The sequence below is a fragment of the Brachyhypopomus gauderio genome, unplaced genomic scaffold, assembly GCF_052324685.1.
Source record: "Brachyhypopomus gauderio isolate BG-103 unplaced genomic scaffold, BGAUD_0.2 sc74, whole genome shotgun sequence".
Classification (NCBI taxonomy): domain Eukaryota; kingdom Metazoa; phylum Chordata; class Actinopteri; order Gymnotiformes; family Hypopomidae; genus Brachyhypopomus; species Brachyhypopomus gauderio.
The window spans coordinates 142091-168339 of NW_027506895.1; the positions used below are offsets into that span (position 1 = coordinate 142091).

Below are 26249 nucleotides of genomic sequence, written 5' to 3' on the forward strand. Positions count from 1 at the left end.
ATATATATAAATATAATGTATGTCTCTGGCTGGGACATTATAGGGCGTTACTGGGGAAACAGACCGGGCCGCGCCAAGTAGGCGTGATGTCATGTGCGTCGTGACGTCACGCGACGTACTGACGCACCCGGGTCGGACGCGCCGTTTCCAGCACTCGGGACCGTCGTGTCCAGCTGAAAGACGCAGAGGGCATCGGGGGGGCCGTGAAAAACTCGGGGCGCACACACGAAAACTTCATCCAACTGGCAGTTTACAAACAAAAGTGAGTGTCTTGGCGTTCGTGTGTGGCGCTTAGTGTAGGGGTGGGGAAATACGCCGCGCAAACTCTTAAGTAGCGCTAGCTGACGTTAGCTGCTCCGGTCACTAGCTGAGGTGTAGCCCGATAGTACGTTAGCCGGCTAGGCTAGCTGTAAAGATAAGACTGTGTGTGAGCGCGGCGTTAGCTTGCTAGTTACGCGGCCGGCTTCATCAAATTCTCTTTATATTCAGAGTTTTGAGCAGCCGAGAGACATTCAGGACAAGATACGGGACCGCGCGTTTTGAGGCGGGAGTTAACCAGCGAGCCAGCTCGAGTCGCTAGCTAGCGTAGTGTTTTCACAAGACCCCATGTTCCAGCGAAAAGGACAACGTGATTGACAGGGCGCTGGTCCAATAGCGTGTCTAGGCGAGCGGCTCCGTGGGCGGGGCTTATTGTTTAACCAATGCGCAGTTGGAACGGCTTTAGTGGGCGGGCGAAGGAGGTTCTAATCTAATTGTAATGTGGAGAAGGCAAGGTCATAACATAGGTGTGGACCGGGCGTAGCTTAGTACTAGTGAAAGTAGCGCTTAATTCATCTCTGTGCTCCTGCTCAGTGGTGTAAAATGTGCATGAATGAACTTTTTTGAGTGTATGCTCTTCACCACGCTAGTTTTAAGTGAGCTAGTGTCTCGCCTGTAGCTAGAGTCTTCTCTCTAAAGTTCCTGCCCTAACTTTATCAGATGTGATACCTGGACACCATGTGTCTGCTTCACCGTATGGTGACTTGCGTTCCCACTGGCCACTTTCACGTGGTTTTATTTGGACTCCACTTTCAGCTACAGTTCTGTACCCGAGAGTCCAGGTCGTTTTGACCTGCAGGCCCTTCAATTTGTTGTCTTCTTTATTTAACTGTTCCGATAACTCAGACACGTCAGTGTATAGGTCAGAGGTTCATCACTCTGTCTGACCTTTGTCTCTGACTCTTCTTCCGCTAATTGAATTTTCTTAAGTGTTTAAAGTTCAATGAGAGGGTCATTTTAAATCAGTGTCAGAACCTTTGTTGGTGAAGCTTCAAACTCCACGTTGGTATACTTGAGTGTTTTTTACACTACACATTGTATGATCCATTTGTTGTTGTTTTGTATGATTCAGGTAATTCATATAAATAACACAATGTTCTTTTATCGTCTCTTACAGGCTGGAAACATTTGCTAAAGCGGTTCAACGTAGCCCTCCGGGATAAAGAAGAAAATTCTTTCTCTGGGAATTGCAGCAACTTCCGTTCCACTTGGGGATTTGAGGGCCTGACGTTTTCTCTGCCAGTATCGGGAACGCCCAGGAACACGAGCTGTTTTGTTTGAAAGTGCGACGCTCTTGTTAACGGACAGTGATGCACCGCTTAAGGACTTGTGCGGCGCGTCTTCGGCCAATCACGGCCTCACAGACTGCTAAGACCCAATCACAGCAGAGGCCTGCGGTCACTCTTAGGACGTTTCAGCCTATCAGGCGCTACACGGCGCCGGTGGCGGCCGAGCCGTTTCTAAACGGGACGAGCTCTAACTATGTGGAGGAGATGTACTATGCCTGGTTGGAGAATCCCAAGAGTGTGCACAAGGTAAGAGGAAGAGGATGAGCACTAGGACCTATGGAGAGAAGTCGCCCAGGGTTTCCTTTCTGACCTTAGTGGTGCAGGTTTTGAGAAAAAAAAAAAGTGACATTTTGCACTTTGTCGATTTCATCTCTTCTGTCTCTTTCTCTTGTATAAAAACTGTAAAAATGTGGCATGTCTAAAGGCTGATCCATGCCTTTTCTCTGTATACAAATCTTGCAATAGTCAGCACATAAAGTAGCGGGTCGAGTAAAGCCTGCCTTCTCTCTCGTCTGGCATGTGTTATGAAGTGAATGGAGTCTTCCGGTGAGAGAGAAACACAGAACTCTCCCTCCGGCAGTGCAGTGCGAGCCCACAGAACTCTGTGCGAATCTGAATCCGCTTACAGAAGCTCAAATAGCTCCCACAGATATCAGTACACAAGAGAAAGCCGAAGTTTACACGTTCTTCAAGTGGCCTTAGACGCGTCCTGACGTCTTACACCCTCGTACTGCACGGCTGACATGAGTTGGAGTTGCGTGCTGCTCTTAGCTTAGCTTCGCAATTTACCTCATGGTGATAGCGATTTGAGAAGTCAGCTTAAAAGGTTATCTCCTGCTGGAGTGCCATGCAGCTAACACACACTCCACTCAGATAAACAGTTTTGGTATTGGTTTGTGTTTTTGTTTGATTATTTTTCAACAAAAACAAGGCCTGTATTGTTCTGTGCGTTTCGATCATGTACGTGTTGTTTACATGCCCAGACTGTCAGGGAACATTGGGACCTTCTGTGAATTATTAACCTACATCTTATCATATATTTGTTGTACAGCAAACGTGAGATTGTGAGGTCACATTGCTGTTCCTCACGCTGGATATTTTTAGAACGGTCACGGGAGTCTTTCCATCCCAGAATGCACAGACACGACACTGCTACATCTCTACGTGCAGCAGGTGTAGCGATGTGTATGGCACTCCTCACCCGACCAGTACCACACCAACCTCGACATAACCCGACACCTAAAAGGGTGAAAAACGTACTTATATATGCATATAGACCTTTTCCTAAACGCGTAATTCTTTTGAAGTAGAGTGCATATCGATTGCTTCGTCTTTTTTTTTCTGCTGTTAAATTGACTGAAAGGCGTTCTCTTCTACAGCTGATGTCGGCACACATGGCCAGAAGTGGCTTAGATACCTGCTTCTTCAGCTCTGCATGACCTTAGAGAATCTGGATAGCTGGCTCTCCGATCCCAAGATATGAATCTGTACCTTCACCTATCGGAGATTACATTCTAGATTTCTCTATTGAATTTTAGATTTTGATAATCCACTCTTTTCAAATTTGGGAGCAGCCTCCTGTATCTCATAGCCCTGGGTTAAACGAGCCATGCCATGTCCTTGTTGTAGCAATCTGCATTTTGAAGAAGGACAGCTGACATGGTCTTTCCATGCTGAAGCTGTGGGAGGTTGGGTGACATTTCTAAAGGGTCTAGTGTGTCATATTGGTTGGTAATGGGCTAATATACCCTGTTGTTCACCTTTTATAGAGACGGAGGCCTTGCGCCGTTCACCGCTGTACCCTACCGCACGTCTCTGTGTGCTTGTTTGCTGTAGGTAAATGTTTATGGTCATGCAGTAGTAAAGGCAGTAGTGGGCTTGCTTCGTTCCTTATAGATTCATCAACTCCCAGCTGAGGTGGGGTGTCAGAAATGGGCACCGTGTTCTGTTTTTGTCTGTCTGTCTTCATGTAGGAGGTTTTCTTTTCCTGGCCATGTTGATCCGCAAGATCATTTCGTTGCCTGTGGAAATGTACTGTCTTGTTTACATAAAATAAATATGACGTTCATATTGTAAGTCTTCACTAGTATGTTTTGTTATCTTGCTTGTGGCAATCGTGTGAAATGTAGCAAGAAGTGTCAATGAAACGTGTTTGGTTAAGTTCGATGTTACACGGCTGCCTGTCGCCAGTCGTGTTTATTGCACGTTTCACAGCTCACCTTTTCACATGTGAATCATGGTCTTTTGTGTGAATTAGTCTATGCAGAAGACCGAAGAATGTGTGGAATTTGACCTTTCTGGAAGTCCTTCTATACCTTACGTAAAGGCATTCTGTTAAAACTAGCCGAGTCCTGCTCTCGTGTATTGGGTCCCGCTCTCGTGTATTGGGTCCCGCTCTCGTGTATTGGGTCCCGCTCTCGTGTATTGGGTCCCGCTTTCACTCTACGTTGTTGCTTCCCATCTAGAAGCTGAACTTTAAACATTTTAAGATTCCATACTTGTACGAAGGTACTTTAGAACAGCACTCGAAATTCTTACTCTAAAACATTTGAATACGTGTTTTTTTTTCACTTGTATCCTGTTGTCATGTGGCTGAAATGTACATTGAGTATTTATTGTATTGTAAGTTTATTAATTGTATTCATTAACAGCTCTGTAACCTTATTTCCTGCCATGATTCACCAGGTTTGGATCTAAACTGGTAATCTTTGCCTTTTGATAAAACTAATCCATTGTGCTACATCTGAACCTGTTGCAGTGCTTCTCAGTCGTTTGACACTTTGTATCCACAATTTGTGTCTTCCTGGTTCTGACGCACTGGGTTCAAGCTCTCAGAAGTTTACCTTTTGAGGGTTGAATTGGGCCTTGTAGGAGGAGAGGAAGTGCAGTAGTGTACCAGGACCACCCTGGAGCTGGGCTTCACTAAACCACTGCAGGGAAACGTCGTCTTTCTACAAATATACCTTTCTGTGCCACCAGTATTTCAAGTATCTTGACCATCACAGCAATTATGACTCTACAGAAAAACACGTCTTGCGATCATTGCTAAAATATGTCATAAATCGGGCTCTAAATGACTGTCTGTGTCTGTCTGTCTCTCTCTCTCTCTCTCTCTCTCTCTCTCTCTCTCTCTCTCTCTCTCTCTCTCTCTCTCTAGTCTTGGGACATTTTTTTCAGGAATGCTAATGCTGGGGCTCCCCCGGGCACAGCCTACCAGAGCCCTCCTCCTCTGGGCGTGAGCTTGGTGGAGCTGACCCAGGCACCATCCCTGGTGGGGGCCCAACCCAACGTGGAGAAGCTGGTGGAAGATCATCTGGCGGTGCAGTCCCTCATCAGGGCCTACCAGGTGTGTCAGCAACACTAACGCCACAAACCCAGGGACATCGGTTTTGCTCGAACTTCAAATGAGAAGAACAATAGAATGTCCATGTAACATTCAGTGACCGATAACTGTGACGAAAACAAAATGGGCAAAATTGACGTGCACCATTCGTTAGTCATCAGGACCAGTTTAATTTTAGCAGCAAATCTGCCTCCATTTGCGGTAATGCACAATTGTATCTGCAAATTATCTGCAGACCTGCCATGTGGAGTTGATGAGTGCTCTCAGTAATGACGTAGAGATGAATTTGTTTCATGGCCAGATTACTGCAACATTCATCCCCATAGGTAGATGAATGCTTATTGGGTGTGGCAGTTTTTGCCAAAGGTTTTTCTAAGGCCTTTTTATTAGTATGGAGGACTCTGCTGTTGGGTTGCAGTGTTTGACTTAGTCACAATTATAAGTTATATCGGACTGAACAAGTATTTCCAGCTCAGGATTGTCCAGTACAGAGAGACCCCCTAACCACCCAAACCTCTGCAGTGTCTCTGCTCCTAAACCACCTGATCCATGGAGACAGGAACACTGAATTCCTGATACAGGTGTGGTGGGAGCAGGGATGGAGCAAAACCCTGGACTGGAGGAAACTCCGGAAGGGCTTTGCTCTGATGCTGCACTGACGGTGCTTTGCCACTAGGTGGCCACTTGGCTCAAAACATTAACCTTGAGTAAGCCTTATTAGGAGGTGTTTGAATCTCTCTTTTAGAACAAAGTGGTAATTGTGCAGGATTAATGGATGTGTTCAGCTGGCTAAAACTATGATTGGGAAATTATTTTTAAATGGTTCATTTTTAATCTATCCACTAAGCATATATTAAGCATATCTTAAGTTTGTCTCGAACTTCTCCTAAATGTGTCTGACAAGGTAAGACAAATATGCATTCCTGTTTAAGAGTGAGTGTGTGTGTGTATTACATGTGTATCAGTAAATAAATAAATATAAACTTTATTTATATTTTATTGGGCTTGTATCTCATGTTACGCTGGATGTCTCAGTATTTTTGGTTTAGTCTGAACAGGCATGCAGGTGATATCCTCTTTAATGGCCTCCTTTCCTGTGACTGCTGTTGCCATGTTTACAGGTCATTGGGCATCATAATGCTAACCTCGACCCACTGGGCATCAGTTGTGTACATTTTGATGAGGCCCCAGTAGCTACTGGGTTCCAGCATGTTGGTGAGAACTGTTTTCTGTTGCCCACAGCTCTGCAGAACCCCATTAACGAGCCTGTTTTGTGTTATTGTTGCCCACCCTCTTCCTTTACCCCCCCCCCCCCTCCCCTCTTCTTTCCTCTGTTCTCTCCTCTGCCCTTCATTTCCATCACAAAAAAAAAACACTTTCCTATTCCATTTTTATTTACACCTCCTCCACCTGCTCCACCTCCGTCTCCTGTTTCGTCCTCTCCGCTGTACTTTTCCCCGTCCCCCGTCCCCGCACTTGTGGGTGTTCTTGCGTTCCCCTGGTTGGTGGGGACGACGTCCTTGTCTCCCGTAGATCCGGGGTCACCATGTCGCTCAGCTGGACCCCCTTGGGATCATGGATGCCGACCTGGACTCGTCCGTCCCCACCGACATTATCACTTCGTCGGATAAACTCGGTGAGCAGTAATGGCCGAACCCCCGAACTTTCAAAGGTCCTCGTACGCATTGAGCAGGTGTTGGTCACCAGCACGCCCAGATGTCTGGTGCTTCCGCTAGATGCACTGGCAATATTACTGCATGCTAACCAACTTGGCAACTGTCGTACAGTCCGATATGTCCATCAAAAGCCAAACATCTCCGCATGGAGTCTTAAAGCCCTGCTGAATGACTGACACTTGACTCGTAAGGGTGAAGGTCACAGGTGATTAGTTTATTTGTTTGGGCTGGCTGGCTGGTTGGTTGTTTTCTGAGTTGTGAGCTACTCTGCAGTCTTCTCAATGGCAGCTTCTGCTCTCAGTGTACAGCCACACTCACTGTGTTCAGTCATTGTTATTTTAACACTCACTGTGTTCAGTCATTGTTATTTTAACAATCACTGTGTTTAATCATTGTTATTTTGTCCTATCAAACCTCCCTTCTCATCAGTACAATCCTGTGGGCCAGTGTGTAGACTTTCTCCAAGACACTTGTATCCTAATACCTCTTCTGGTTAATCCAGGTGTGTGTGTGTGTGTGTGTGTGTGTGTGTGTGTGTGTGTGTGTGTGTGTGTGTGTGTGTGTGTGTGTGTGTGTGTGTGTGTGTCAGTCATAAAACTTTGCAAGTCCCTTCCTTTATATGGGGGAAAAACTGCAATAGGCAAACATTTCGGTAGTGGAGATGGAGGAGGTTACTCGTGTGATGGCAGACTATTATCTTAAGAGTTCTCCTGTGTGCTCTCTGGGCGCTGGATTACAGTGAGTCCACTTCAGTAGTAAGTTAACGCAGCATGTCTGCCTGGCCCGATCTGCTCCAGTAGAACCCGCTCGGGATGACGTGGCCACCGCTCACCTTACACTGCTGTGCTTGCTTAGCTGTAACAACGGTTACACACCCTTTTACAATGTTAACAATAATAATGATCGTGTTTTTCTTTATACGGAGCCACTCTAGGCACGAGTTCACTTTAGGATGTAGTACAGCATAACAAGACGCAAGCAGATGCGTATCAAAAAGAAATGTCTTCAGTTCAGTGTTGAATGTAATGGATGAGATATTGCATAAATGTGAATGGGAATTTCCCAGTATTGGAGCCACTACACGAATGGATGTAGCACCCTAGGAAGTGTTTAAACTGGTGGAATGCCAGTAACCATGTGCCGGCTGACCTCAGAGTAACAGAGTGGTGTGTGGATGAAGGGGGCGGGGCTAGTCGAGGGCTGGACCGTGCAGCGCGTTAGATGTAATCAGCAGTAACTAGTGTTGGATGGGGAACGGTGTGAATGGATTACAGCAGCCAGAACGTTGTACTTGGCGCAAGTGTGAAGTCCAGCGGCCGAACTCTGAACGCAGTCGACGTGCGTTTGAGGTTTTTACGGTGACACAAAAAGGGGGGGGGGGGGGTGACACTCGTCCAAATAAACGTGAGATGATAAATAGTGTGCACCAGAGTTTGAGTCTCTGACAACAACAGCTGGTCAACGCTCCTTTTCATGATCAATCACATTGTGAAAGCATAAAGCTAAAACGAAACCCACCGCTGCATAATTCAGTTAGCGCGTTATTTATGCTTCAAAAAATGTATGGATTTGGGGAGATTTGGGGGGACAGGAGGTGGTGGGGGTGGAGGAGAGTGTGTAATGGGACAGGGCCGGTCGAGATGTGCCAGAATAACACACACTGCATGGAAGACGCAAGGCTTCAAGGGCGTTTGCTTCCACTTGACCCCTTGTTTTGCGGAGCAAGCCTCCGTGTGTTGCGTGCCCTTCTGTTAGCGGTGTGTGCCTGTGTTTGCATACAGGGCAAGAAGTGGATTTAAGCTCTGCATGGGCAGCTCTCCGTGTTCTTTCTGTGTTTACTTACTAGGATGGTTAAAAGAATTGTGGCTAAAGAAGTTGAAACCCAGGCAGCATGGTGAAACTAGCTTTGGTTGATCAGTGTCATTTATTATGAATAGCTCTGTCGATATTTTGTGAGTTTTAATGCTAAGACTTATTTTGTCAAAATATTCCTTAACTATCTACACCTCTCCTTAATTTCTGCATAATTTCTTTGTTTAGCCCCATGTATCAGTAGTTAACAATGTTACCAAGTAAAGAGACTATTGAACAACACTTTGGAAAACTATAATTAATTACACGAGTTTGTGCAACATCACAACAAAGACGTTAACAAATGCCAAAGCAGCATGTTGGAACCCTTATTCACTTCATCTACATCTATTGACAGGAATAAGGGGATAAATCTAAGTGCTAAACCTGTGTAGTGAGTTTAAACAGCTGCTCTAGTGAGTCAGTGCAAGAAAACATTGTCGTCCACATGAACTGGCAAATTTGAAATACTTTTCAAATACACTATAATCTTTTGTGTATAGTGAGTGATTGTTACTCTAGTTATCCTAATGTTATTAAGTAGTCAGACTAATGACCTTTAACCATTTGGTAAATAATCATATGGTAAAATGATGCTATCGCCCAAGGTGGTGCGTTTAGTCTTCTGTCTTTATTTAGCATGGTATGTCCACTTTAGAGCAGGCCGGACCTGTTTTAGATGCTAAGGGGAATGCCCAAAACGGAGTACACAGAGCGTGTCCCGCGTACTCCATAGTGAACTATGCCTAGGGTTCTCACCCTGCCTTATTTATTTATTTTTAGAAAAGTTTGTTGAAACATGGTCAAACTGTTTTGATAAGGTGTGGATGTGAGTCTCAGTGGTACCAGAGCGCTGCTTCTGTGCAAAGTTTTGCTTCCTGCTGTGTTCATTTTAGAGGTTTTGTCTTAATGGTGCAGGTCACTAATGTCTTCCGGATCTTTCCCTCCCACTGTTTCTCCAGACCTTTCACATTTCAAGGAGCGTCTAAGTGTTCTTACGGTTGGAGGTAGGCCTCAAGGACAGGTAGCTGTGTGTGTCTGTCATTCTCTTCCTCTCCCCCCTCCCCCTTTCTTTCTTGGTTAGTAGGTTAGAGGTCGTTAGCTGCCCGTGCTGTTTGTCTCATTGATTTTGCTTGTAAAGGTGGAAACATGGCTGGGAACTGAGTAATGAGTTCACCAAAAACACCGCTGCAGTTGAAGCGAAAGACTCGGCCTCCCTTAAAGTAACAGCTATCCGCTGAACTTCACAGTTCTCTAAATGTTTTCACCTTGCCTCACTCGGAGGGGCCTGTTTCTTTTTGGAGTTGGTATTCTAGGCTTTGAAACCTCTTCGAGTCTCGAATGGCAAGACCTCTGCACAGCTCCCGACTGCATTTGACGTCCTGCATTTCTGTGTGGTGTGCCTGGGGGCTGTAGAGTAGCACAAGGGCTTGTGACCTCGGGGCAGGGTCCGGTTTGTGGGCGTCCCGGTTCCTTTGCGGCCCTGGAGTTACGCTTGGTTTGCGGCCGCATTTAAACGCGGCCTGAAGTGTTAAAGATGGAAGTGGCAAGATGAGCACCAGCTTCGGTTACAAACACTCATTCATATTACTGCTCAGTTACTAATCCAAACTGCCATTTTATTACATACTTAAAAAATGTGCTGCATGCGTACAAGGTAAAACCCATCCAAATGTGTCCCTGCAAAGGAATGACGACCTAAACCAGTCAAGAACCAACATGTGGTTTTTCTTTTTCTCAGTTGGCTTTTCCACTTTCTCTTCTACTTTTCCTTACAGAGTCTCACGCGTCTCACTTTCCTGAATTGTTTCAAACCGAAAAGCGGGGTAACCGACTTCCCTCCGTGGCTTCATTAATGTCTTGTTTTGATCAACTGCGCATTAACAGTGCTGCGAGCAACCTGCGCCATGGACAGACACCCCCCCCCCCCCACCCGGCCGTGTGCATGCGCGCTAGCAAAAGCTCGAAGCCAGGTTGCACCTGGCCGCATTTGGGCAGAGATTCGATGGATGCATCTCTCTGTTCTCAGGGGCATGGCACACCGCCTTTCCGGGCCTTTCCGAGGGCAGTTCGCCTAAACACATGGAGATTTTTGTTGCAGCTCCCCGGTGTCACCTCTACCTCACTGTCCCGTGGCTCTCTGAGCTCCTCGTAAACCCCGTCAGGCATGTCGCGCTTGGGCTGACGCTGAAGCCTGTGGTCAGATCTCCACGAGAAATGTTTGAGCGCCACGGGTGAAACCTGGTCAGGCGTGTGTGAGAGGGCATGGGTGGGCATGTTGTGGGCCTGATGCAGGATGGTTTAGGTTTTCATTAGGAGGATACCCAGATGGTCTGGATGGCCTTCACTCTCATTACCTCGGATATGGACTTTTGCTTGTGAATTTATGCATTGCCTAAAAAATCGCTTTCATTTTCCATTTTCCCTACTGCAAATGTGTGTGACACACAATATATAAATATATACACACATGTACCTTGATCTTTCTATTCTACATCTCTCTCTCTCTTTCTCTCTTCCTCCCCCTCTCTGACCTTGGACTGGTGGATAGTACTCACGTGCACAGACACACTCACAAACTGTCTTTGTGTCCTCGGGTCAAGTGTCCCTTTCCCAGCCCCTCCCCTCTCATCATCACTGAGGTGCATGAATGCTGCATCCTATCGCATGCTGAACATCCCATAATTTCATTGAGGTTTCCATATGGACAAGCCCTTAACTGTCACACCACCGTGATTTAGGTTGTCCATGTTCTTATCGACACAAACTGCTGTTCTGAAGAATTAAAGGTATCGTGAAGGAGTGTGATGTGAATCTGATGACCCTCCTTTCATGGGTCCTGGTGCTTGTTGATACTCAGAACTGATAACTTCCTGTTCCATAGATTACCATAGGACATTTTGAAATGGGCAAAATATATTATTTTTGGCAGGTCACAGTTGGTTAACAAAAATGTTGTTTGATTTTATTTTATTTTTTTGTTACCACAGAAACGTGTAGTGAATAGCGTGACATTGGGTTGTATTAACGTTTTAATTTCGTTTTAAAATTGTATGCATTTACGTTCTTTTAACAAACAGCAGCTATTTGTGGGTCGTCAAGAGAAGATGAATCTATAGTAACGCATAGCTACAATAATTATACACTAGCTATAGTAATGAAGTATACACTGTAGCTTTGATGTAAACCTGAGTTGATTCATATGAACAAAACCAGGTATATTGAATTGTATTGAATGTCTTTATTGCAAAGTTACAACGAAATTGAAATTGAAAATCAGTTTAATAATACATTTCTTCTATGAGGGCTTTCTAATATAAAACTATTGAGATTTATAAAGACTACATTGTGTACTTGAGAGTAGTTACAGCTGTTGATGTAGTCTGGATCCATATAGTTAGATTTTAACTAACTTTATGAGCAGTGTGAATCGTGGATTAGCTTCCTGTTAATAGTCCACATCAAAGTTCAGCAGCAGGGCCACAGGGCGGGTTCACAGGACAGGGCCACAGGGCGGGTTCACAGGGCGCGGCCACAGGACAGGGCCACAGGGCGGGTTCACAGGGCGCGGCCACAGGACAGGGCCACAGGGCGTGTTCACAGGGCGGGGCCACAGCACAGGGCAGGTTCACAGGGCAGGGCCAATAGCCACCGAGTCCATTCCTGCAAGCGCACGGCTGCTTCAGGAAAACATGCTAACGCTGACAACCCAGTGGCTTGAAACTGTCGAGCATATTACAGCGTTAACTTTTTGTCCTCTTTTCTTTTATTTCAATCCCGCCCACCCAAATTCTCCTTTTCACTCTGTCATTCCTGATGTATTACCCACCTCCCTCACTATATCACTCTCTTCCTATTTCCATCTATCCATCCATCCATCTGTCCACTAACCCTGCATAACACCGTCTTACACGTGTGGTCTGTTGACATCATTGTTCTCGTTCCATTTTCAATAACGTTTATAATGGTATTAATGTGTTCCTTCCATAACAATATCCATCAATGTCACTGCATGGAATTCCTTTATGCTATGCCTATACTGCTGATTTCATATTCAATACATGCTTCGGTTCGTTCTCTCTCTCTCTCTCTGTCTGTCTGTCTCTCTCTCTCTCTCTCTCTCTCTCTGTCTTGACTCACTCTCTGAATGATTCTGTTCATCACTTCATGATCCCTCTCACTCCCTGTCACCCTCACTCCTACCCCTGTCCCCTCTCTACCCCCTCTCTCCTACCCCTGTCCCCTCTCTCCTACCCCCTCTCTCCTACCCCTGTCCCCTCTCCTACCCCCTCTCTCCTACCCCTGTCCCCTCTCTCCTACCCCCTCTCTCCTACCCCTGTCCCCTCTCTACCCCCTCTCTCCTACCCCTGTCCCCTCTCTCCTACCCCTGTCCCCTCTCTACCCCCTCTCTCCTACCCCTGTCCCCTCCTACCCCCTCTCTCCTACCCCTGTCCCCTCTCTCCTACCCCTGTCCCCTCTCCTACCCCCTCTCTCCTACCCCTGTCCCCTCTCTCCTACCCCTGTCCCCTCTCCTACCCCTGTCCCCTCCTACCCCCTCTCTCCTACCCCTGTCCCCTCTCCTACCCCCTCTCTCCCTCCCTTCTGCCCCTTGTCCTCTCTCTGTGACCTGGGTGCGCACTCTGGCCTGTAGGCTTCTACGGGCTGGACGAGTCCGACCTGGATAAAGTCTTTCGTCTCCCCACCACCACCTTCATAGGGGGGATGGAGAGTACCCTGCCCCTACGGGAGATCATACGGCGCCTGGAGGTGGGGGGGGCACACACACACACACACACACACACACACACACACACACATGAACAGGTCTGCTGCTGTCTGGCTGTGACACTGGCGTTGCTGTGTTAGATGGCGTACTGCCAGCACATCGGCGTGGAGTTCATGTTCATCAACGACCTGGAGCAGTGCCAGTGGATCAGGCAGAAGTTCGAGACCCCCGGAGTCATGCAGTTCAGTCCGGAGGAGAAGAGGACCCTGCTGGCCCGCATGGTCCGCTCCACCAGGTACACACACACACACACGTCGGCGCCACCTGCTGTTCTGGAGGACCAGACCGTCTGCGGTCCTCGTGTTCTGCTGTGGATGCGTTTCGGAGCAGTTGAATGGTTTGGCGGTGTGAGCCTGTGAGTGTTAAGGGGATTAATTAAGCGTGCTGTGGTTGGTTGTACTCCATGACGGTACAGATTTGAGGAGTTCCTGCAGAGGAAGTGGTCGTCGGAGAAGCGCTTCGGTCTGGAAGGCTGCGAGAGTCTCATCCCGGCACTCAAAACCATCATTGACAAGTCCAGCGGGAGCGGCGTGGAGAATGTCATCATGGGCATGCCCCACAGGTAAGCCCCGCCCCCTGCCCCGCCCCCACGCACCCTGCAGCCCCAGGGCATGTCTGTGCATCACATACCGGTGAATGCTTGCTCTAGTGAAATCTGGATTTAAAGGTGTGTGTGTGTGTGTGTGTGTGTGTGTGTGTGTGTGTGTGTGTGTGTGTGTGTGTGTGTGTGTGTGTGTGTGTGCAGAGGGCGTCTGAACGTGCTGGCAAACGTGATCAGGAAGGAGCTGGAGCAAATCTTTTGCCAGTTCGACTCCAAGCTGGAAGCTGCTGATGAGGTCAGAGCAAGGGGCGGGGTCTTTCTGTGATGAGGTCAGAGCAAGGGGCGGGGTCTTTCTGTGATGAGGTCAGAGCAAGGGGGCGGGGTCTTTCTGTGATGAGGTCAGAGCAAGGGGGGGGGTCTTTCTGTGATGAGGTCAGAGCGAGGGGGGCGGGGTCTTTCTGTGATGAGGTCAGAGCAAGGGGGCGGGGTCTTTCTGTGATGAGGTCAGAGCGAGGGGGCGGGGGTCTTTCTGTGATGAGGTCAGAGCAAGGGGGGGGGGGTCTTTCTGTGATGAGGTCAGAGCAAGGGGGCGGGGTCTTTCTGTGATGAGGTCAGAGCAAGGGGGGGGGGTCTTTCTGTGATGAGGTCAGAGCGAGGGGGCGGGGTCTTTCTGTGATGAGGTCAGAGCAGGGGGGGGGGTCTTTCTGTGATGAGGTCAGAGCAAGGGGGGGGGGGTCTTTCTGTGATGAGGTCAGAGCAAGGGGGGGGGGGTCTTTCTGTGATGAGGTCAGAGCGAGGGGGGGGGGTCTTTCTGTGATGAGGTCAGAGCAAGGGGGGGGGGTCTTTCTGTGATGAGGTCAGAGCAAGGGGGGGGGGTCTTTCTGTGATGAGGTCAGAGCAAGGGGCGGGGTCTTTCTGTGATGAGGTCAGAGCAAGGGGGCGGGGTCTTTCTGTGATGAGGTCAGAGCAAGGGGGCGGGGTCTTTCTGTGATGAGGTCAGAGCAAGGGGGCGGGGTCTTTCTGTGATGAGGTCAGAGCAAGGGGGGGGGGGGTCTTTCTGTGATGAGGTCAGAGCAAGGGGGGGGGGGTCTTTCTGTGATGAGGTCAGAGCAAGGGGGGGGGGGTCTTTCTGTGATGAGGTCAGAGCAAGGGGGCGGGGTCTTTCTGTGATGAGGTCAGAGCAAGGGGGCGGGGTCTTTCTGTGATGAGGTCAGAGCAAGGGGGCGGGGTCTTTCTGTGATGAGGTCAGAGCAAGGGGGCGGGGTCTTTCTGTGATGAGGTCAGAGCAAGGGGGCGGGGTCTTTCTGTGATGAGGTCAGAGCAAGGGGGCGGGGTCTTTCTGTGATGAGGTCAGAGCAAGGGGGCGGGGTCTTTCTGTGATGAGGTCAGAGCGAGGGGCGGGGTCTTTCTGTGATGAGGTCAGAGCAAGGGGGCGGGGTCTTTCTGTGATGAGGTCAGAGCAAGGGGGCGGGGTCTTTCTGTGATGAGGTCAGAGCAAGGGGGCGGGGTCTTTCTGTGATGAGGTCAGAGCAAGGGGGGGGGGGTCTTTCTGTGATGAGGTCAGAGCGAGGGGGCGGGGTCTTTCTGTGATGAGGTCAGAGCAGGGGGGGGGGGGTCTTTCTGTGATGAGGTCAGAGCAAGGGGGGGGGGGTCTTTCTGTGATGAGGTCAGAGCAAGGGGGGGGGGGGTCTTTCTGTGATGAGGTCAGAGCGAGGGGCGGGGTCTTTCTGTGATGAGGTCAGAGCAAGGGGGGGGGGGTCTTTCTGTGATGAGGTCAGAGCAAGGGGGGGGGGGTCTTTCTGTGATGAGGTCAGAGCAAGGGGCGGGGTCTTTCTGTGATGAGGTCAGAGCAAGGGGGCGGGGTCTTTCTGTGATGAGGTCAGAGCAAGGGGGCGGGGTCTTTCTGTGATGAGGTCAGAGCAAGGGGGCGGGGTCTTTCTGTGATGAGGTCAGAGCAAGGGGGGGGGGGGTCTTTCTGTGATGAGGTCAGAGCAAGGGGGGGGGGGTCTTTCTGTGATGAGGTCAGAGCAAGGGGGCGGGGTCTTTCTGTGATGAGGTCAGAGCAAGGGGGCGGGGTCTTTCTGTGATGAGGTCAGAGCAAGGGGGCGGGGTCTTTCTGTGATGAGGTCAGAGCAAGGGGGCGGGGTCTTTCTGTGATGAGGTCAGAGCAAGGGGGCGGGGTCTTTCTGTGATGAGGTCAGAGCAAGGGGGCGGGGTCTTTCTGTGATGAGGTCAGAGCAAGGGGGCGGGGTCTTTCTGTGATGAGGTCAGAGCGAGGGGCGGGGTCTTTCTGTGATGAGGTCAGAGCAAGGGGGCGGGGTCTTTCTGTGATGAGGTCAGAGCAAGGGGGCGGGGTCTTTCTGTGATGAGGTCAGAGCAAGGGGGCGGGGTCTTTCTGTGATGAGGTCAGAGCGAGGGGGCGGGGTCTTTCTGTGATGAGGTCAGAGCAAGGGGGCGGGGTCTTTCTGTGATGAGGTCAGAGCGAGGGGCGGGGTCTTTCTGTGATGAGGTCAGAGCAAGGGGGGGGGGGTCTTTCTGTGATGAGGTCAGAGCGAGGGGCGGGGTCTTTCTGTGATGAGGTCAGAGCGAGGGGGCGGGGGTCTTTCTGTGATGAGGTCAGAGCAGGGGGGGGGGGGGTCTTTCTGTGATGAGGTCAGAGCGAGGGGGGGGGTCTTTCTGTGATGAGGTCAGAGCGAGGGGGGGGGGGTCTTTCTGTGATGAGGTCAGAGCGAGGGGCGGGGTCTTTCTGTGATGAGGTCAGAGCAAGGGGGGGGGGGTCTTTCTGTGATGAGGTCAGAGCAAGGGGGGGGGGGTCTTTCTGTGATGAGGTCAGAGCGAGGGGCGGGGTCTTTCTGTGATGAGGTCAGAGCAAGGGGGGGGGGGTCTTTCTGTGATGAGGTCAGAGCAAGGGGGGGGGGTCTTTCTGTGATGAGGTCAGAGCAAGGGGGCGGGGTCTTTCTGTGATGAGGTCAGAGCAAGGGGGCGGGGTCTTTCTGTGATGAGGTCAGAGCAAGGGGGCGGGGTCTTTCTGTGATGAGGTCAGAGCAAGGGGGCGGGGTCTTTCTGTGATGAGGTCAGAGCAAGGGGGGGGGGGGTCTTTCTGTGATGAGGTCAGAGCAAGGGGGGGGGGTCTTTCTGTGATGAGGTCAGAGCAAGGGGGCGGGGTCTTTCTGTGATGAGGTCAGAGCAAGGGGGCGGGGTCTTTCTGTGATGAGGTCAGAGCAAGGGGGCGGGGTCTTTCTGTGATGAGGTCAGAGCAAGGGGGCGGGGTCTTTCTGTGATGAGGTCAGAGCAAGGGGGCGGGGTCTTTCTGTGATGAGGTCAGAGCAAGGGGGCGGGGTCTTTCTGTGATGAGGTCAGAGCAAGGGGGCGGGGTCTTTCTGTGATGAGGTCAGAGCGAGGGGCGGGGTCTTTCTGTGATGAGGTCAGAGCAAGGGGGCGGGGTCTTTCTGTGATGAGGTCAGAGCAAGGGGGCGGGTCTTTCTGTGATGAGGTCAGAGCAAGGGGGCGGGGTCTTTCTGTGATGAGGTCAGAGCGAGGGGGCGGGGTCTTTCTGTGATGAGGTCAGAGCAAGGGGGCGGGGTCTTTCTGTGATGAGGTCAGAGCGAGGGGCGGGGTCTTTCTGTGATGAGGTCAGAGCAAGGGGGGGGGGGGTCTTTCTGTGATGAGGTCAGAGCGAGGGGCGGGGTCTTTCTGTGATGAGGTCAGAGCGAGGGGGCGGGGTCTTTCTGTGATGAGGTCAGAGCAGGGGGGGGGGGGGTCTTTCTGTGATGAGGTCAGAGCGAGGGGGGGGGGTCTTTCTGTGATGAGGTCAGAGCGAGGGGGGGGGGGTCTTTCTGTGATGAGGTCAGAGCGAGGGGCGGGGTCTTTCTGTGATGAGGTCAGAGCAAGGGGGGGGGGTCTTTCTGTGATGAGGTCAGAGCAAGGGGGGGGGGGTCTTTCTGTGATGAGGTCAGAGCAAGGGGCGGGGTCTTTCTGTGATGAGGTCAGAGCAAGGGGGCGGGGTCTTTCTGTGATGAGGTCAGAGCAAGGGGGCGGGGTCTTTCTGTGATGAGGTCAGAGCAAGGGGGCGGGGTCTTTCTGTGATGAGGTCAGAGCAAGGGGGGGGGGGTCTTTCTGTGATGAGGTCAGAGCAAGGGGGGGGGGGTCTTTCTGTGATGAGGTCAGAGCAAGGGGGGGGGGGGGTCTTTCTGTGATGAGGTCAGAGCAAGGGGGCGGGGTCTTTCTGTGATGAGGTCAGAGCAAGGGGGCGGGGTCTTTCTGTGATGAGGTCAGAGCAAGGGGGCGGGGTCTTTCTGTGATGAGGTCAGAGCAAGGGGGCGGGGTCTTTCTGTGATGAGGTCAGAGCAAGGGGGGCGGGGTCTTTCTGTGATGAGGTCAGAGCAAGGGGGCGGGGTCTTTCTGTGATGAGGTCAGAGCAAGGGGGGGGGGTCTTTCTGTGATGAGGTCAGAGCAAGGGGGCGGGGTCTTTCTGTGATGAGGTCAGAGCAAGGGGGCGGGGTCTTTCTGTGATGAGGTCAGAGCAAGGGGGCGGGGTCTTTCTGTGATGAGGTCAGAGCAAGGGGGCGGGGTCTTTCTGTGATGAGGTCAGAGCAAGGGGGCGGGGTCTTTCTGTGATGAGGTCAGAGCAAGGGGGCGGGGTCTTTCTGTGATGAGGTCAGAGCAAGGGGGCGGGGTCTTTCTGTGATGAGGTCAGAGCGAGGGGGCGGGGTCTTTCTGTGATGAGGTCAGAGCGAGGGGGCGGGGTCTTTCTGTGATGAGGTCAGAGCAAGGGGGCGGGGTCTTTCTGTGATGAGGTCAGAGCAAGGGGGCGGGGTCTTTCTGTGATGAGGTCAGAGCAAGGGGGGGGGTCTTTCTGTGATGAGGTCAGAGCAAGGGGGGGCGGGGTCTTTCTGTGATGAGGTCAGAGCAAGGGGGGGCGGGGTCTTTCTGTGATGAGGTCAGAGCAAGGGGGCGGGGTCTTTCTGTGATGAGGAGATGTGTGATTGCTGGTCCTGTTGTCATCTAGCCTGGGAATTGTACCGCAGTATTGTGAGGGGGGGTGGGGCTTATCTGTCTGCACATGCTTCTGTGTGGGCGTGTGGTTCCGTCTGTTTCCACGTGTCCGGCTGCGCGTTTGCGTCCATCTTCACGCGCGTTGTGCCTCGTGACGTGCGCGACAGGGCTCGGGAGACGTGAAGTACCACCTGGGGATGTATCACCGCAGGATAAACCGCGTGACCGACAGGAACATCACGCTGTCCCTGGTGGCCAACCCCTCCCACCTGGAGGCCGTCAACCCGGTGGTGCAGGGCAAGACCAAAGCCGAGCAGTTCTACTGCGGAGACACGGACGGCAACCGCGTAAGCTGCACGGGTGCACGCACTCACCCACCCTCCCTAACTACCCCTCAATCATCCACTTTCTGCAGTTAGTTGAGTAGAAGAGTAGATGGTTTGTTAATCCTCTGCCGTGCGGTAGGTCGCTGACTCTGGGCGCGGGTGTGGTGGTTGGGCGTGTCTTCTCAGGTGATGTCCATCCTGCTCCATGGGGATGCCGCGTTTGCTGGCCAGGGCATCGTCTACGAGACCTTCCATCTGAGTGACTTGCCGTCCTACACCACCCACGGCACGGTGCACGTGGTGGTCAACAACCAGGTACGCAGTGCAGCAATGTTGCCGTCTGAACATCTGAACTGCTTCCACTGAATCCAAAACGCAACCTTCACCTCAGAAAGTGAGGAAGAATTTTCTCCCGTGGAGAAGGAATGTGTGCGCCCAGGTCAAAATAGAGAATGTGTGACCCTCCCCTTTTCTATTATCTCACAATACCCCCCCCCCCCCCCCCAATTCACTTTAAACAAGAAATTAGCTTAGCTCTCTCTCTCCCTCACACACACACACACACAGATTGGCTTCACCACAGACCCTCGAATGGCGCGCTCTTCTCCGTACCCCACCGACGTGGCCCGAGTGGTGAACGCGCCCATCTTCCACGTCAACGCGGACGATCCGGAGGCCGTCGTGTACGTGTGCAACATAGCTGCTGACTGGAGAGCTACCTTCCACAAAGACGTGGTGGTCGACTTGGTGAGTGTTGGCGTCTCGACCCCCGCGTGCGTGCGTGCGCGTGCGTGCGTGTGGGTGTGTGCGTGTTTATCGTCCTCTGTCCTCTGCCGCAGGTGTGTTATCGGCGTAATGGCCACAACGAGATGGACGAGCCCATGTTCACGCAGCCGCTCATGTACAAGCAGATCAAGAAACAGAAGCCCGTCCTGCAGAAATACGCAGAGAAGCTCATCGCCGAGGGCGTGGTCACGCGGCAGGAGTACGAGGTGACCACGCCCAGCTCGCACGCCGACCACACCCACCACGCTTACCCACAGTGCACTCCACCCCACGAAAGCCACCGCACTCTCTACAGCAGACTGCCAATATGGTTCACACAGCGAGACGAACAACACGTGCTTTCCTGTGCGGTGGCAAATCCTTTTATGTTTAATTTCAGTAGATATGGGTTTGGTTCAAGTGCTGCCGTCCACACACCCATACAGGCCAAGTGTGTGTGTTCAGATTTGTTCTGAAGTGTTCTCACAGTGTAGCCTCTGTGTGTTGGAACAGACACCAGAGTAAATTGTTCAGAGTACAGTGCATGTACAGAGTGAGCACTAATTGTGTGTGTGTGTGTGTGCGCGCACACGTGCAGGAGGAGATCGCCAAGTACGATAAGATCTGTGAGGAGGCTCACGCGCGCTCAAAGGATGAGAAGATTCTCCACATCAAGCACTGGCTGGATTCCCCCTGGCCCGGTGCGTGCGTGCGTGCGTGTGTGCGTGGTGTAGCCGAGTGAGAGAATTGAGCGTGTGTGTGACAGTTGTGTGTGCGCGCAGGTTTCTTCACGCTGGACGGCCAGCCCAAGAGTATGAGCTGTCCCTCCACAGGCCTGACCGAAGAGGAGCTATCTCACATCGGCCAGGTGGCGTCGTCCGTCCCTGTGGAAGACTTCACCATTCATGGAGGCACGTGCACACACACACACAACCACACACACACACACACACACACACACACACACACACACACACACACACCCCTCATGTATTGTGTGTGTGTTTTCACACACACACTTGCATGAATAGTTCCCCTCTCGCCCAGGTCTGAGTCGTGTTCTGAAGGGCCGTGCTGAGATGATCCGTGGGCGGACGGTGGACTGGGCTCTGGGCGAGTACATGGCCTTTGGCTCGCTGCTCAGAGAAGGAATCCACGTGCGTCTCAGTGGCCAGGATGTGGAGAGAGGCACCTTCAGGTACCGCCCACTTACCCACCCTCCCTAACTACCCCCCCCCCCCGTCATCCACTCACTTACCCACCCTCTCTAACTACCCCCCCCATCATCCACTCATTTTACCCACCCTCCCTAACTACCCCCCATCATCCACTCACTTACCCACCCTCTCTAACTACTCCCCTTCATCCACTCACTTACCCACCCTCCCTAACTACCCACCCCGTCATCCACACACTCACCCACCCTCCCTAACTACCCCCCCGTCATCCACACACTTACCCACCCTCTCTAACTACCCCCCATCATCCACACACTTACCCACCCTCCCTAACTACCCCCCCGTCATCCACACACTCACCCACCCTCCCTAACTACCCCCCCCGTCATCCACACACTCACCCACCCTCCCTAACTACCCCGCCATCATCCACACACTCACCCACCCTCCCTAACTACCCCCCCGTCATCCACACACTCACCCACCCTCCCTAACTACCCCCCCCATCATCCACACACTCACCCACCCTCCCTAACTACCCCCCCGTCATCCACACACTCACCCACCCTCCCTAACTACCCCCCCGTCATCCACACACTCACCCACCCTCCCTAACTACCCCCCCGTCATCCACCCACGCTCTCTAACTCACATGGGGGAATATTATACCTACCAGAATCTGCAGTGTACGGCGCAGTGGGTGTCTGACCAGCACATTTGCATATTCCTATCTGCCATGGAGTGTGCAGAGTACAAGTAGCAGGGACAGGGAGGGAGAGAGAGGGAGGGAGGGAGAGAGAGAGAGAGAGAGAGAGAGAGAGAGAGAGGGAGAGGGTGTGGCCTGAATGTGAGGCGGGGGTGGGTGGTGACATATATAATGTATATCCTCTTATATATGTGCTAGAAGTAGTGGTTCGTCAGCAAAGCATTCAGCATGAATCTGCAAAACGGCCAGTTCCTGCCTGTCCTTCCCCTGGGTGGATGGATGTTGCTTACACGTGCTTTCAATCATGGTTTATTTATCGGAGACACATAGTGACGGTAACCTTTGGTAGTTTTGTTCCAGAGTGTAGTCAGAGTGAGAAGGACGGGTACGCGTTACTGTGTCTAAGACAGGATCCGCAGTAGTTACACACAACATGCATAGCACGTCTATTCATACGCGCTTATTTCCAAATGAGTTTTGTCTTTCAGCCATCGTGATACTGACCGTCTCCCTCTGTCTGCCCAGTCACCGTCACCATGTCCTCCATGACCAGAACGTGGACAAGAGGACCTGTATCCCCATGAACCACGTGGCCCCTGACCAGGCCCCCTACACCGTCTGCAACAGCTCCCTGTCTGAGTACGGTGTGCTGGGTGTGTATCCCTCCACCCCCCCTACAACGCATTCTGTATCGTTGTGTATTGTAGCGTGTGCTTTAATAGTTCTTGTAGATATGCAAGTGTGTGTTCTTGTAAATATGGGAGCACTTAAAACCCTAGCAAGCATCTTGCGAAACTAAACGGCACAAAGATTGGGCCATATGTCATGAATTTTGGGTCAGCACATTCCGCTGTTACTACTTCCTATCTTTCTCCCACTCACTTCTCTTGCCCTCTCTCCCTCCCTTTCTCTCTCTCTCTTGCCCTCTCTTCCTCCATCTCTCTTGCCCCTCTATCTCTCTTTCTCCATGGTTCCCTGTCTCAGGGTTCGAGTTGGGCTTTGCCATGGCCAGCCCCAACGCGCTGGTTCTGTGGGAGGCCCAGTTCGGGGACTTCCACAACACAGCCCAGTGTATAATAGATCAGTTCATCTGCCCCGGCCAGGCCAAGTGGGTGCGTCAGAATGGCATAGTGCTGCTGCTACCGCACGGCATGGAGGGCATGGTGAGACTACATTACCCACAATCCAACTCCATGTTTTCCTTAGTCTTTATTTTTGGTGTGCTTATTACATTTTCATCATAATGTGCATATTTATCTTCAGGTTCTTTTAGTTACTGTATCCCCCCCCAATATCTGTGCAGGGTCCTGAACACTCATCTGCTCGTCCTGAGCGTTTTCTGCAAATGTGCAATGATGATCCCGACGTTTTCCCTGTAAGATTTTTTAAATTTTTTGATTCATTTTGTTGTTTTCACTGCAGAACATTTTTGTTGGTGGTCTTAAATTCTGTAGAAATTATGTACAGTCTGTGGAGCAACATGAATTTTTAACCAGCATCTCCTGTGGGCCTCTGTACCTGCCCCTGGCTTTGTTTGCTTGGTGTATTTAGCTTTGTTTGTTTGTTTGTTTGTTTTAAACTACGCATGTAGAAAATCACGGAGGACTTTGAGGTGCGTCAGCTGTACGACTGTAACTGGATCGTGGTGAACTGCTCCACTCCTGCCAATTACTTCCACGTCCTGCGACGACAGATCCTGCTGCCTTTCAGGAAGCCTGTGAGTGTCCGTGGGAGCCCCTGCAACACCCACAACACCACGATCGCCCTTCAACACACGGACTCACAGGAACGTGCCGTTTGTTGCCCTGAACAAACAATTTGCCGTTTCTCTTCTTCTTCAGCTCATCATTTTCACTCCTAAATCTCTACTGCGCCACCCAGAGGCCAAGTCCAGCTTTGACCTGATGCTGCCTGGTCAGACTCCTTCTTTCTCTGATCAGTTCCATGAAGCACCAAGCTGAATCTCTCACCACAATATAATGTTTGAATATGATGTGCTTATTTTTGTCTGTGTTTTTTGTATTTGTGGCTTTGCGAATGTACTTTTGTTTTTATGTCTCTGCATCATGTATGCTTTTGTTATTTGTGTGTGTGTGTGTGTGTGTGTGTGTGTGTGTGTGTGTGTGTGTGTGGTTAGGCACCCATTTCCAGCGTGTGATCCTGGAGGAGGGCCCTGCTACCCAGAACCCCGGTGACGTGAAGCGTTTGATCTTCTGCACGGGGAAAGTCTTCTATGAGCTCACGCGTGAGCGCAAAGCTCGCGAGTTGGAGCGCACCGTGGCCATCGCTCGCATTGAGCAGGTAACGCACGCGGGCGGCCGAACGCGTGTTTGCATACGTTACGGTGATATTAGCGTAGCACCGCGTAACGCGACATCCCGCTGGACTGGTTGGTGTGTGACGTCGTTGAACTCTGGGTCTTCCTCCTCTAGCTGTCCCCGTTCCCTTTTGACCTGGTCAAAGCCGAGACGGAGAAGTACCCCAACGCTGACCTGGTGTGGTGCCAGGAGGAGCATAAGAACCAGGGATACTACGACTACGTCAAGCCACGCATGAGGACCACCATCAACCGCGCTAAGCCTGTCTGGTAAGTGCTTGTGAACACACACACACACACTCTGATGAGAACCATGTGTGCTAGGACATGTACTTGGCATGATGATGGTGATGAGGTGAAATGTCCTCCATGATGATATGAAAACATAAACATGGAAAAGTCATGAAGACATTACCTTACATTTGGCTGGTCTGCAGTAAAAAATAAAATGGCCGAAAGATTTCCTTTTGGGTTATGGTTGAGGTTAGATTTTCAGGCTACAATAATCCTGAAGTGAATGACTCCCAAAGAGAGATATATATATATATATATATATATATATATATATATATATATATATATATATGTGTGTGTGTGTGTGTGTGTGCGTGTAGGTACGCTGGTCGTGGGTCTGCTGCTGCTCCTGCCACTGGGAGTAAGAACTCCCATCTTCTGGAGCTGAAGCGGTTCCTGGACACAGCCTTCAATCTGGACGCCTTCCAAGATCAGGTCTAACTTCAAAATGGCAGACAAAACCACGGAGTCCTTCCATTACCCCACCTGCCCCCCAAAACCACTCAGTGGAGTCTCACTGCTGCACCGATACCCTACCTAAAGCACTGCTCTCCATACCTAATGTATCACACATCTCACTTAATTCCAACACGCACAACCACGCCCTGATTTTAAACCCCGAAAGAAAGTTCTCCTATTGAGCATTTGTGAACCTTTGCGTGCTCAGCACACACACACAAACACACGCATGCTGATTACTTTGGATTGGATTCCATGTTGTTACACTAAATCTCCTGCAGTGTTCTTGCAGTCTGCTGTCAGTCACAGGTTCACCTGTGTTGATCCGAGACGCGTTTTCCCTGCAGAAAATCTGCGCCAACCAACGACTGCACAAATGATACGTGATAACAGTTAATACCAATGACACCGACAGGCAACCAAAGCACAGCTCATGAAATCTTGCGTTACTCTTGAGTTTTGAGTTCCTACTGTAGAAAGGTCTCGGTGACTGGTGAAGGGATCCGCTTTGCGCTGCTCTCAGATGAGTGTCGTGATGGATGGTGAATGGTTGGAAATGAGACCCCCAAGGCATTTGTATTAAAGGAGAGTCAGTTGTAGGGGGGGGAGGTGCCCGCCATGTCCATCCACGTTACAACACTGTGAGGGAAATCTTCAAATTCTCCATCTTCTTTCTCTCTCTCTGATCATCTAGTTTTGTGTTGTTGCTCGGATCTGCTTCTTCCAAATGCTTTGTTGAGGTATTTTTTTTTCTTCTTCTTTTGTGATTTTGCTTTACTGTCAGTACTCGTGTGTAAGTACTCAGCGGATTGGTCGGTTGTTTCTGTACACTTGAAATAAGGAAAAATGACACAAGATGTGGCATCACTGGGTTCGGTGGATCGGCAGACAGATGAACCGATGCATTTCCTGTATTTTTGCACTGTTTTCTGGCAAAAAAAAATACAAAAATATCTGAGTCAGTCCTCGGAAACTGTTATTTTACTCGTATGATTGTATTTATATGAATGTGTTCGCACAAAAGAACGTTCCGGAACACTGGGAAAACCGAGAGCGCCACCAGCAGTAGTTTGTTGTTGTTGGTTTTCTTTCTTTCTTTTTTTTTCTTATTTTTTTATATAGAGTAGGCATACCACCCCCAGCCCCACCTCCACAAACGCCCTCATACAGTCTCCTTGTGCCAAAAAGCCACCTCTGCCCTTACTCTGAGAATCAGCACTGCTAGCAGTAAAGTAAGACTGAAATCAAAGACTCCTGTACGTTTGGAATTGTTGTAAAGTGCAAGACGTCCTCTGCTTGCCTCTCTCAAAGAGAAAGTGAATGGTTTTATTTATTTTTATTTTAACGGATTGAGATTCTGCCCTTGTTTATCTTCATTCAATAAACACATCTTCTCAGAGCCGCT

The 26249-nt window shown here is 50.6% G+C and overlaps 1 protein-coding gene across 4 annotated transcripts; it reads left to right on the forward strand.

Moving 5' to 3' along the window:
- Positions 1 to 104: 104 nt before the first annotated feature.
- Positions 105 to 26243, forward strand: ogdha (oxoglutarate dehydrogenase a). Of its 4 annotated transcripts, XM_076990370.1 has the most exons (25): positions 105 to 262; positions 1436 to 1853; positions 4765 to 4953; positions 6484 to 6586; positions 9440 to 9484; positions 10256 to 10303; positions 13129 to 13244; positions 13344 to 13498; positions 13679 to 13825; positions 14009 to 14099; positions 18967 to 19146; positions 19312 to 19440; positions 19693 to 19872; positions 19965 to 20117; positions 20489 to 20591; positions 20673 to 20801; positions 20938 to 21088; positions 22300 to 22427; positions 22759 to 22937; positions 23078 to 23149; positions 23366 to 23491; positions 23616 to 23688; positions 23912 to 24075; positions 24207 to 24361; positions 24706 to 26243. In XM_076990370.1, the coding sequence occupies exons 2-25, from the start codon at positions 1629 to 1631 to the stop codon at positions 24824 to 24826; spliced, it is 3162 nt and encodes a 1053-aa protein (XP_076846485.1). In that variant the 5' UTR covers positions 105 to 262; positions 1436 to 1628; the 3' UTR covers positions 24827 to 26243. The 4 variants fall into 4 exon arrangements, with proteins under 4 accessions (XP_076846485.1, XP_076846486.1, XP_076846488.1 ...); XM_076990371.1 differs by lacking the exon at positions 10256 to 10303; XM_076990373.1 differs by lacking the exons at positions 6484 to 6586; positions 9440 to 9484; positions 10256 to 10303 and adding an exon at positions 6072 to 6165.
- Positions 26244 to 26249: the final 6 nt, after the last annotated feature.

Coding starts and splice junctions, on each gene's coding strand:
- ogdha (XM_076990370.1), top strand. CDS start 1,629: ATGCACCGCTTAAGGACTTGTGCGGCGCGTCTTCGGCCAATCACGGCC. Junction 6,587..9,439: donor CACTTCGTCGGATAAACTCG/GTGAGCAGTAAT, acceptor CTGTTTCTCCAG/ACCTTTCACATTTCAAGGAG. Junction 13,499..13,678: donor CGCATGGTCCGCTCCACCAG/GTACACACACAC, acceptor ATGACGGTACAG/ATTTGAGGAGTTCCTGCAGA.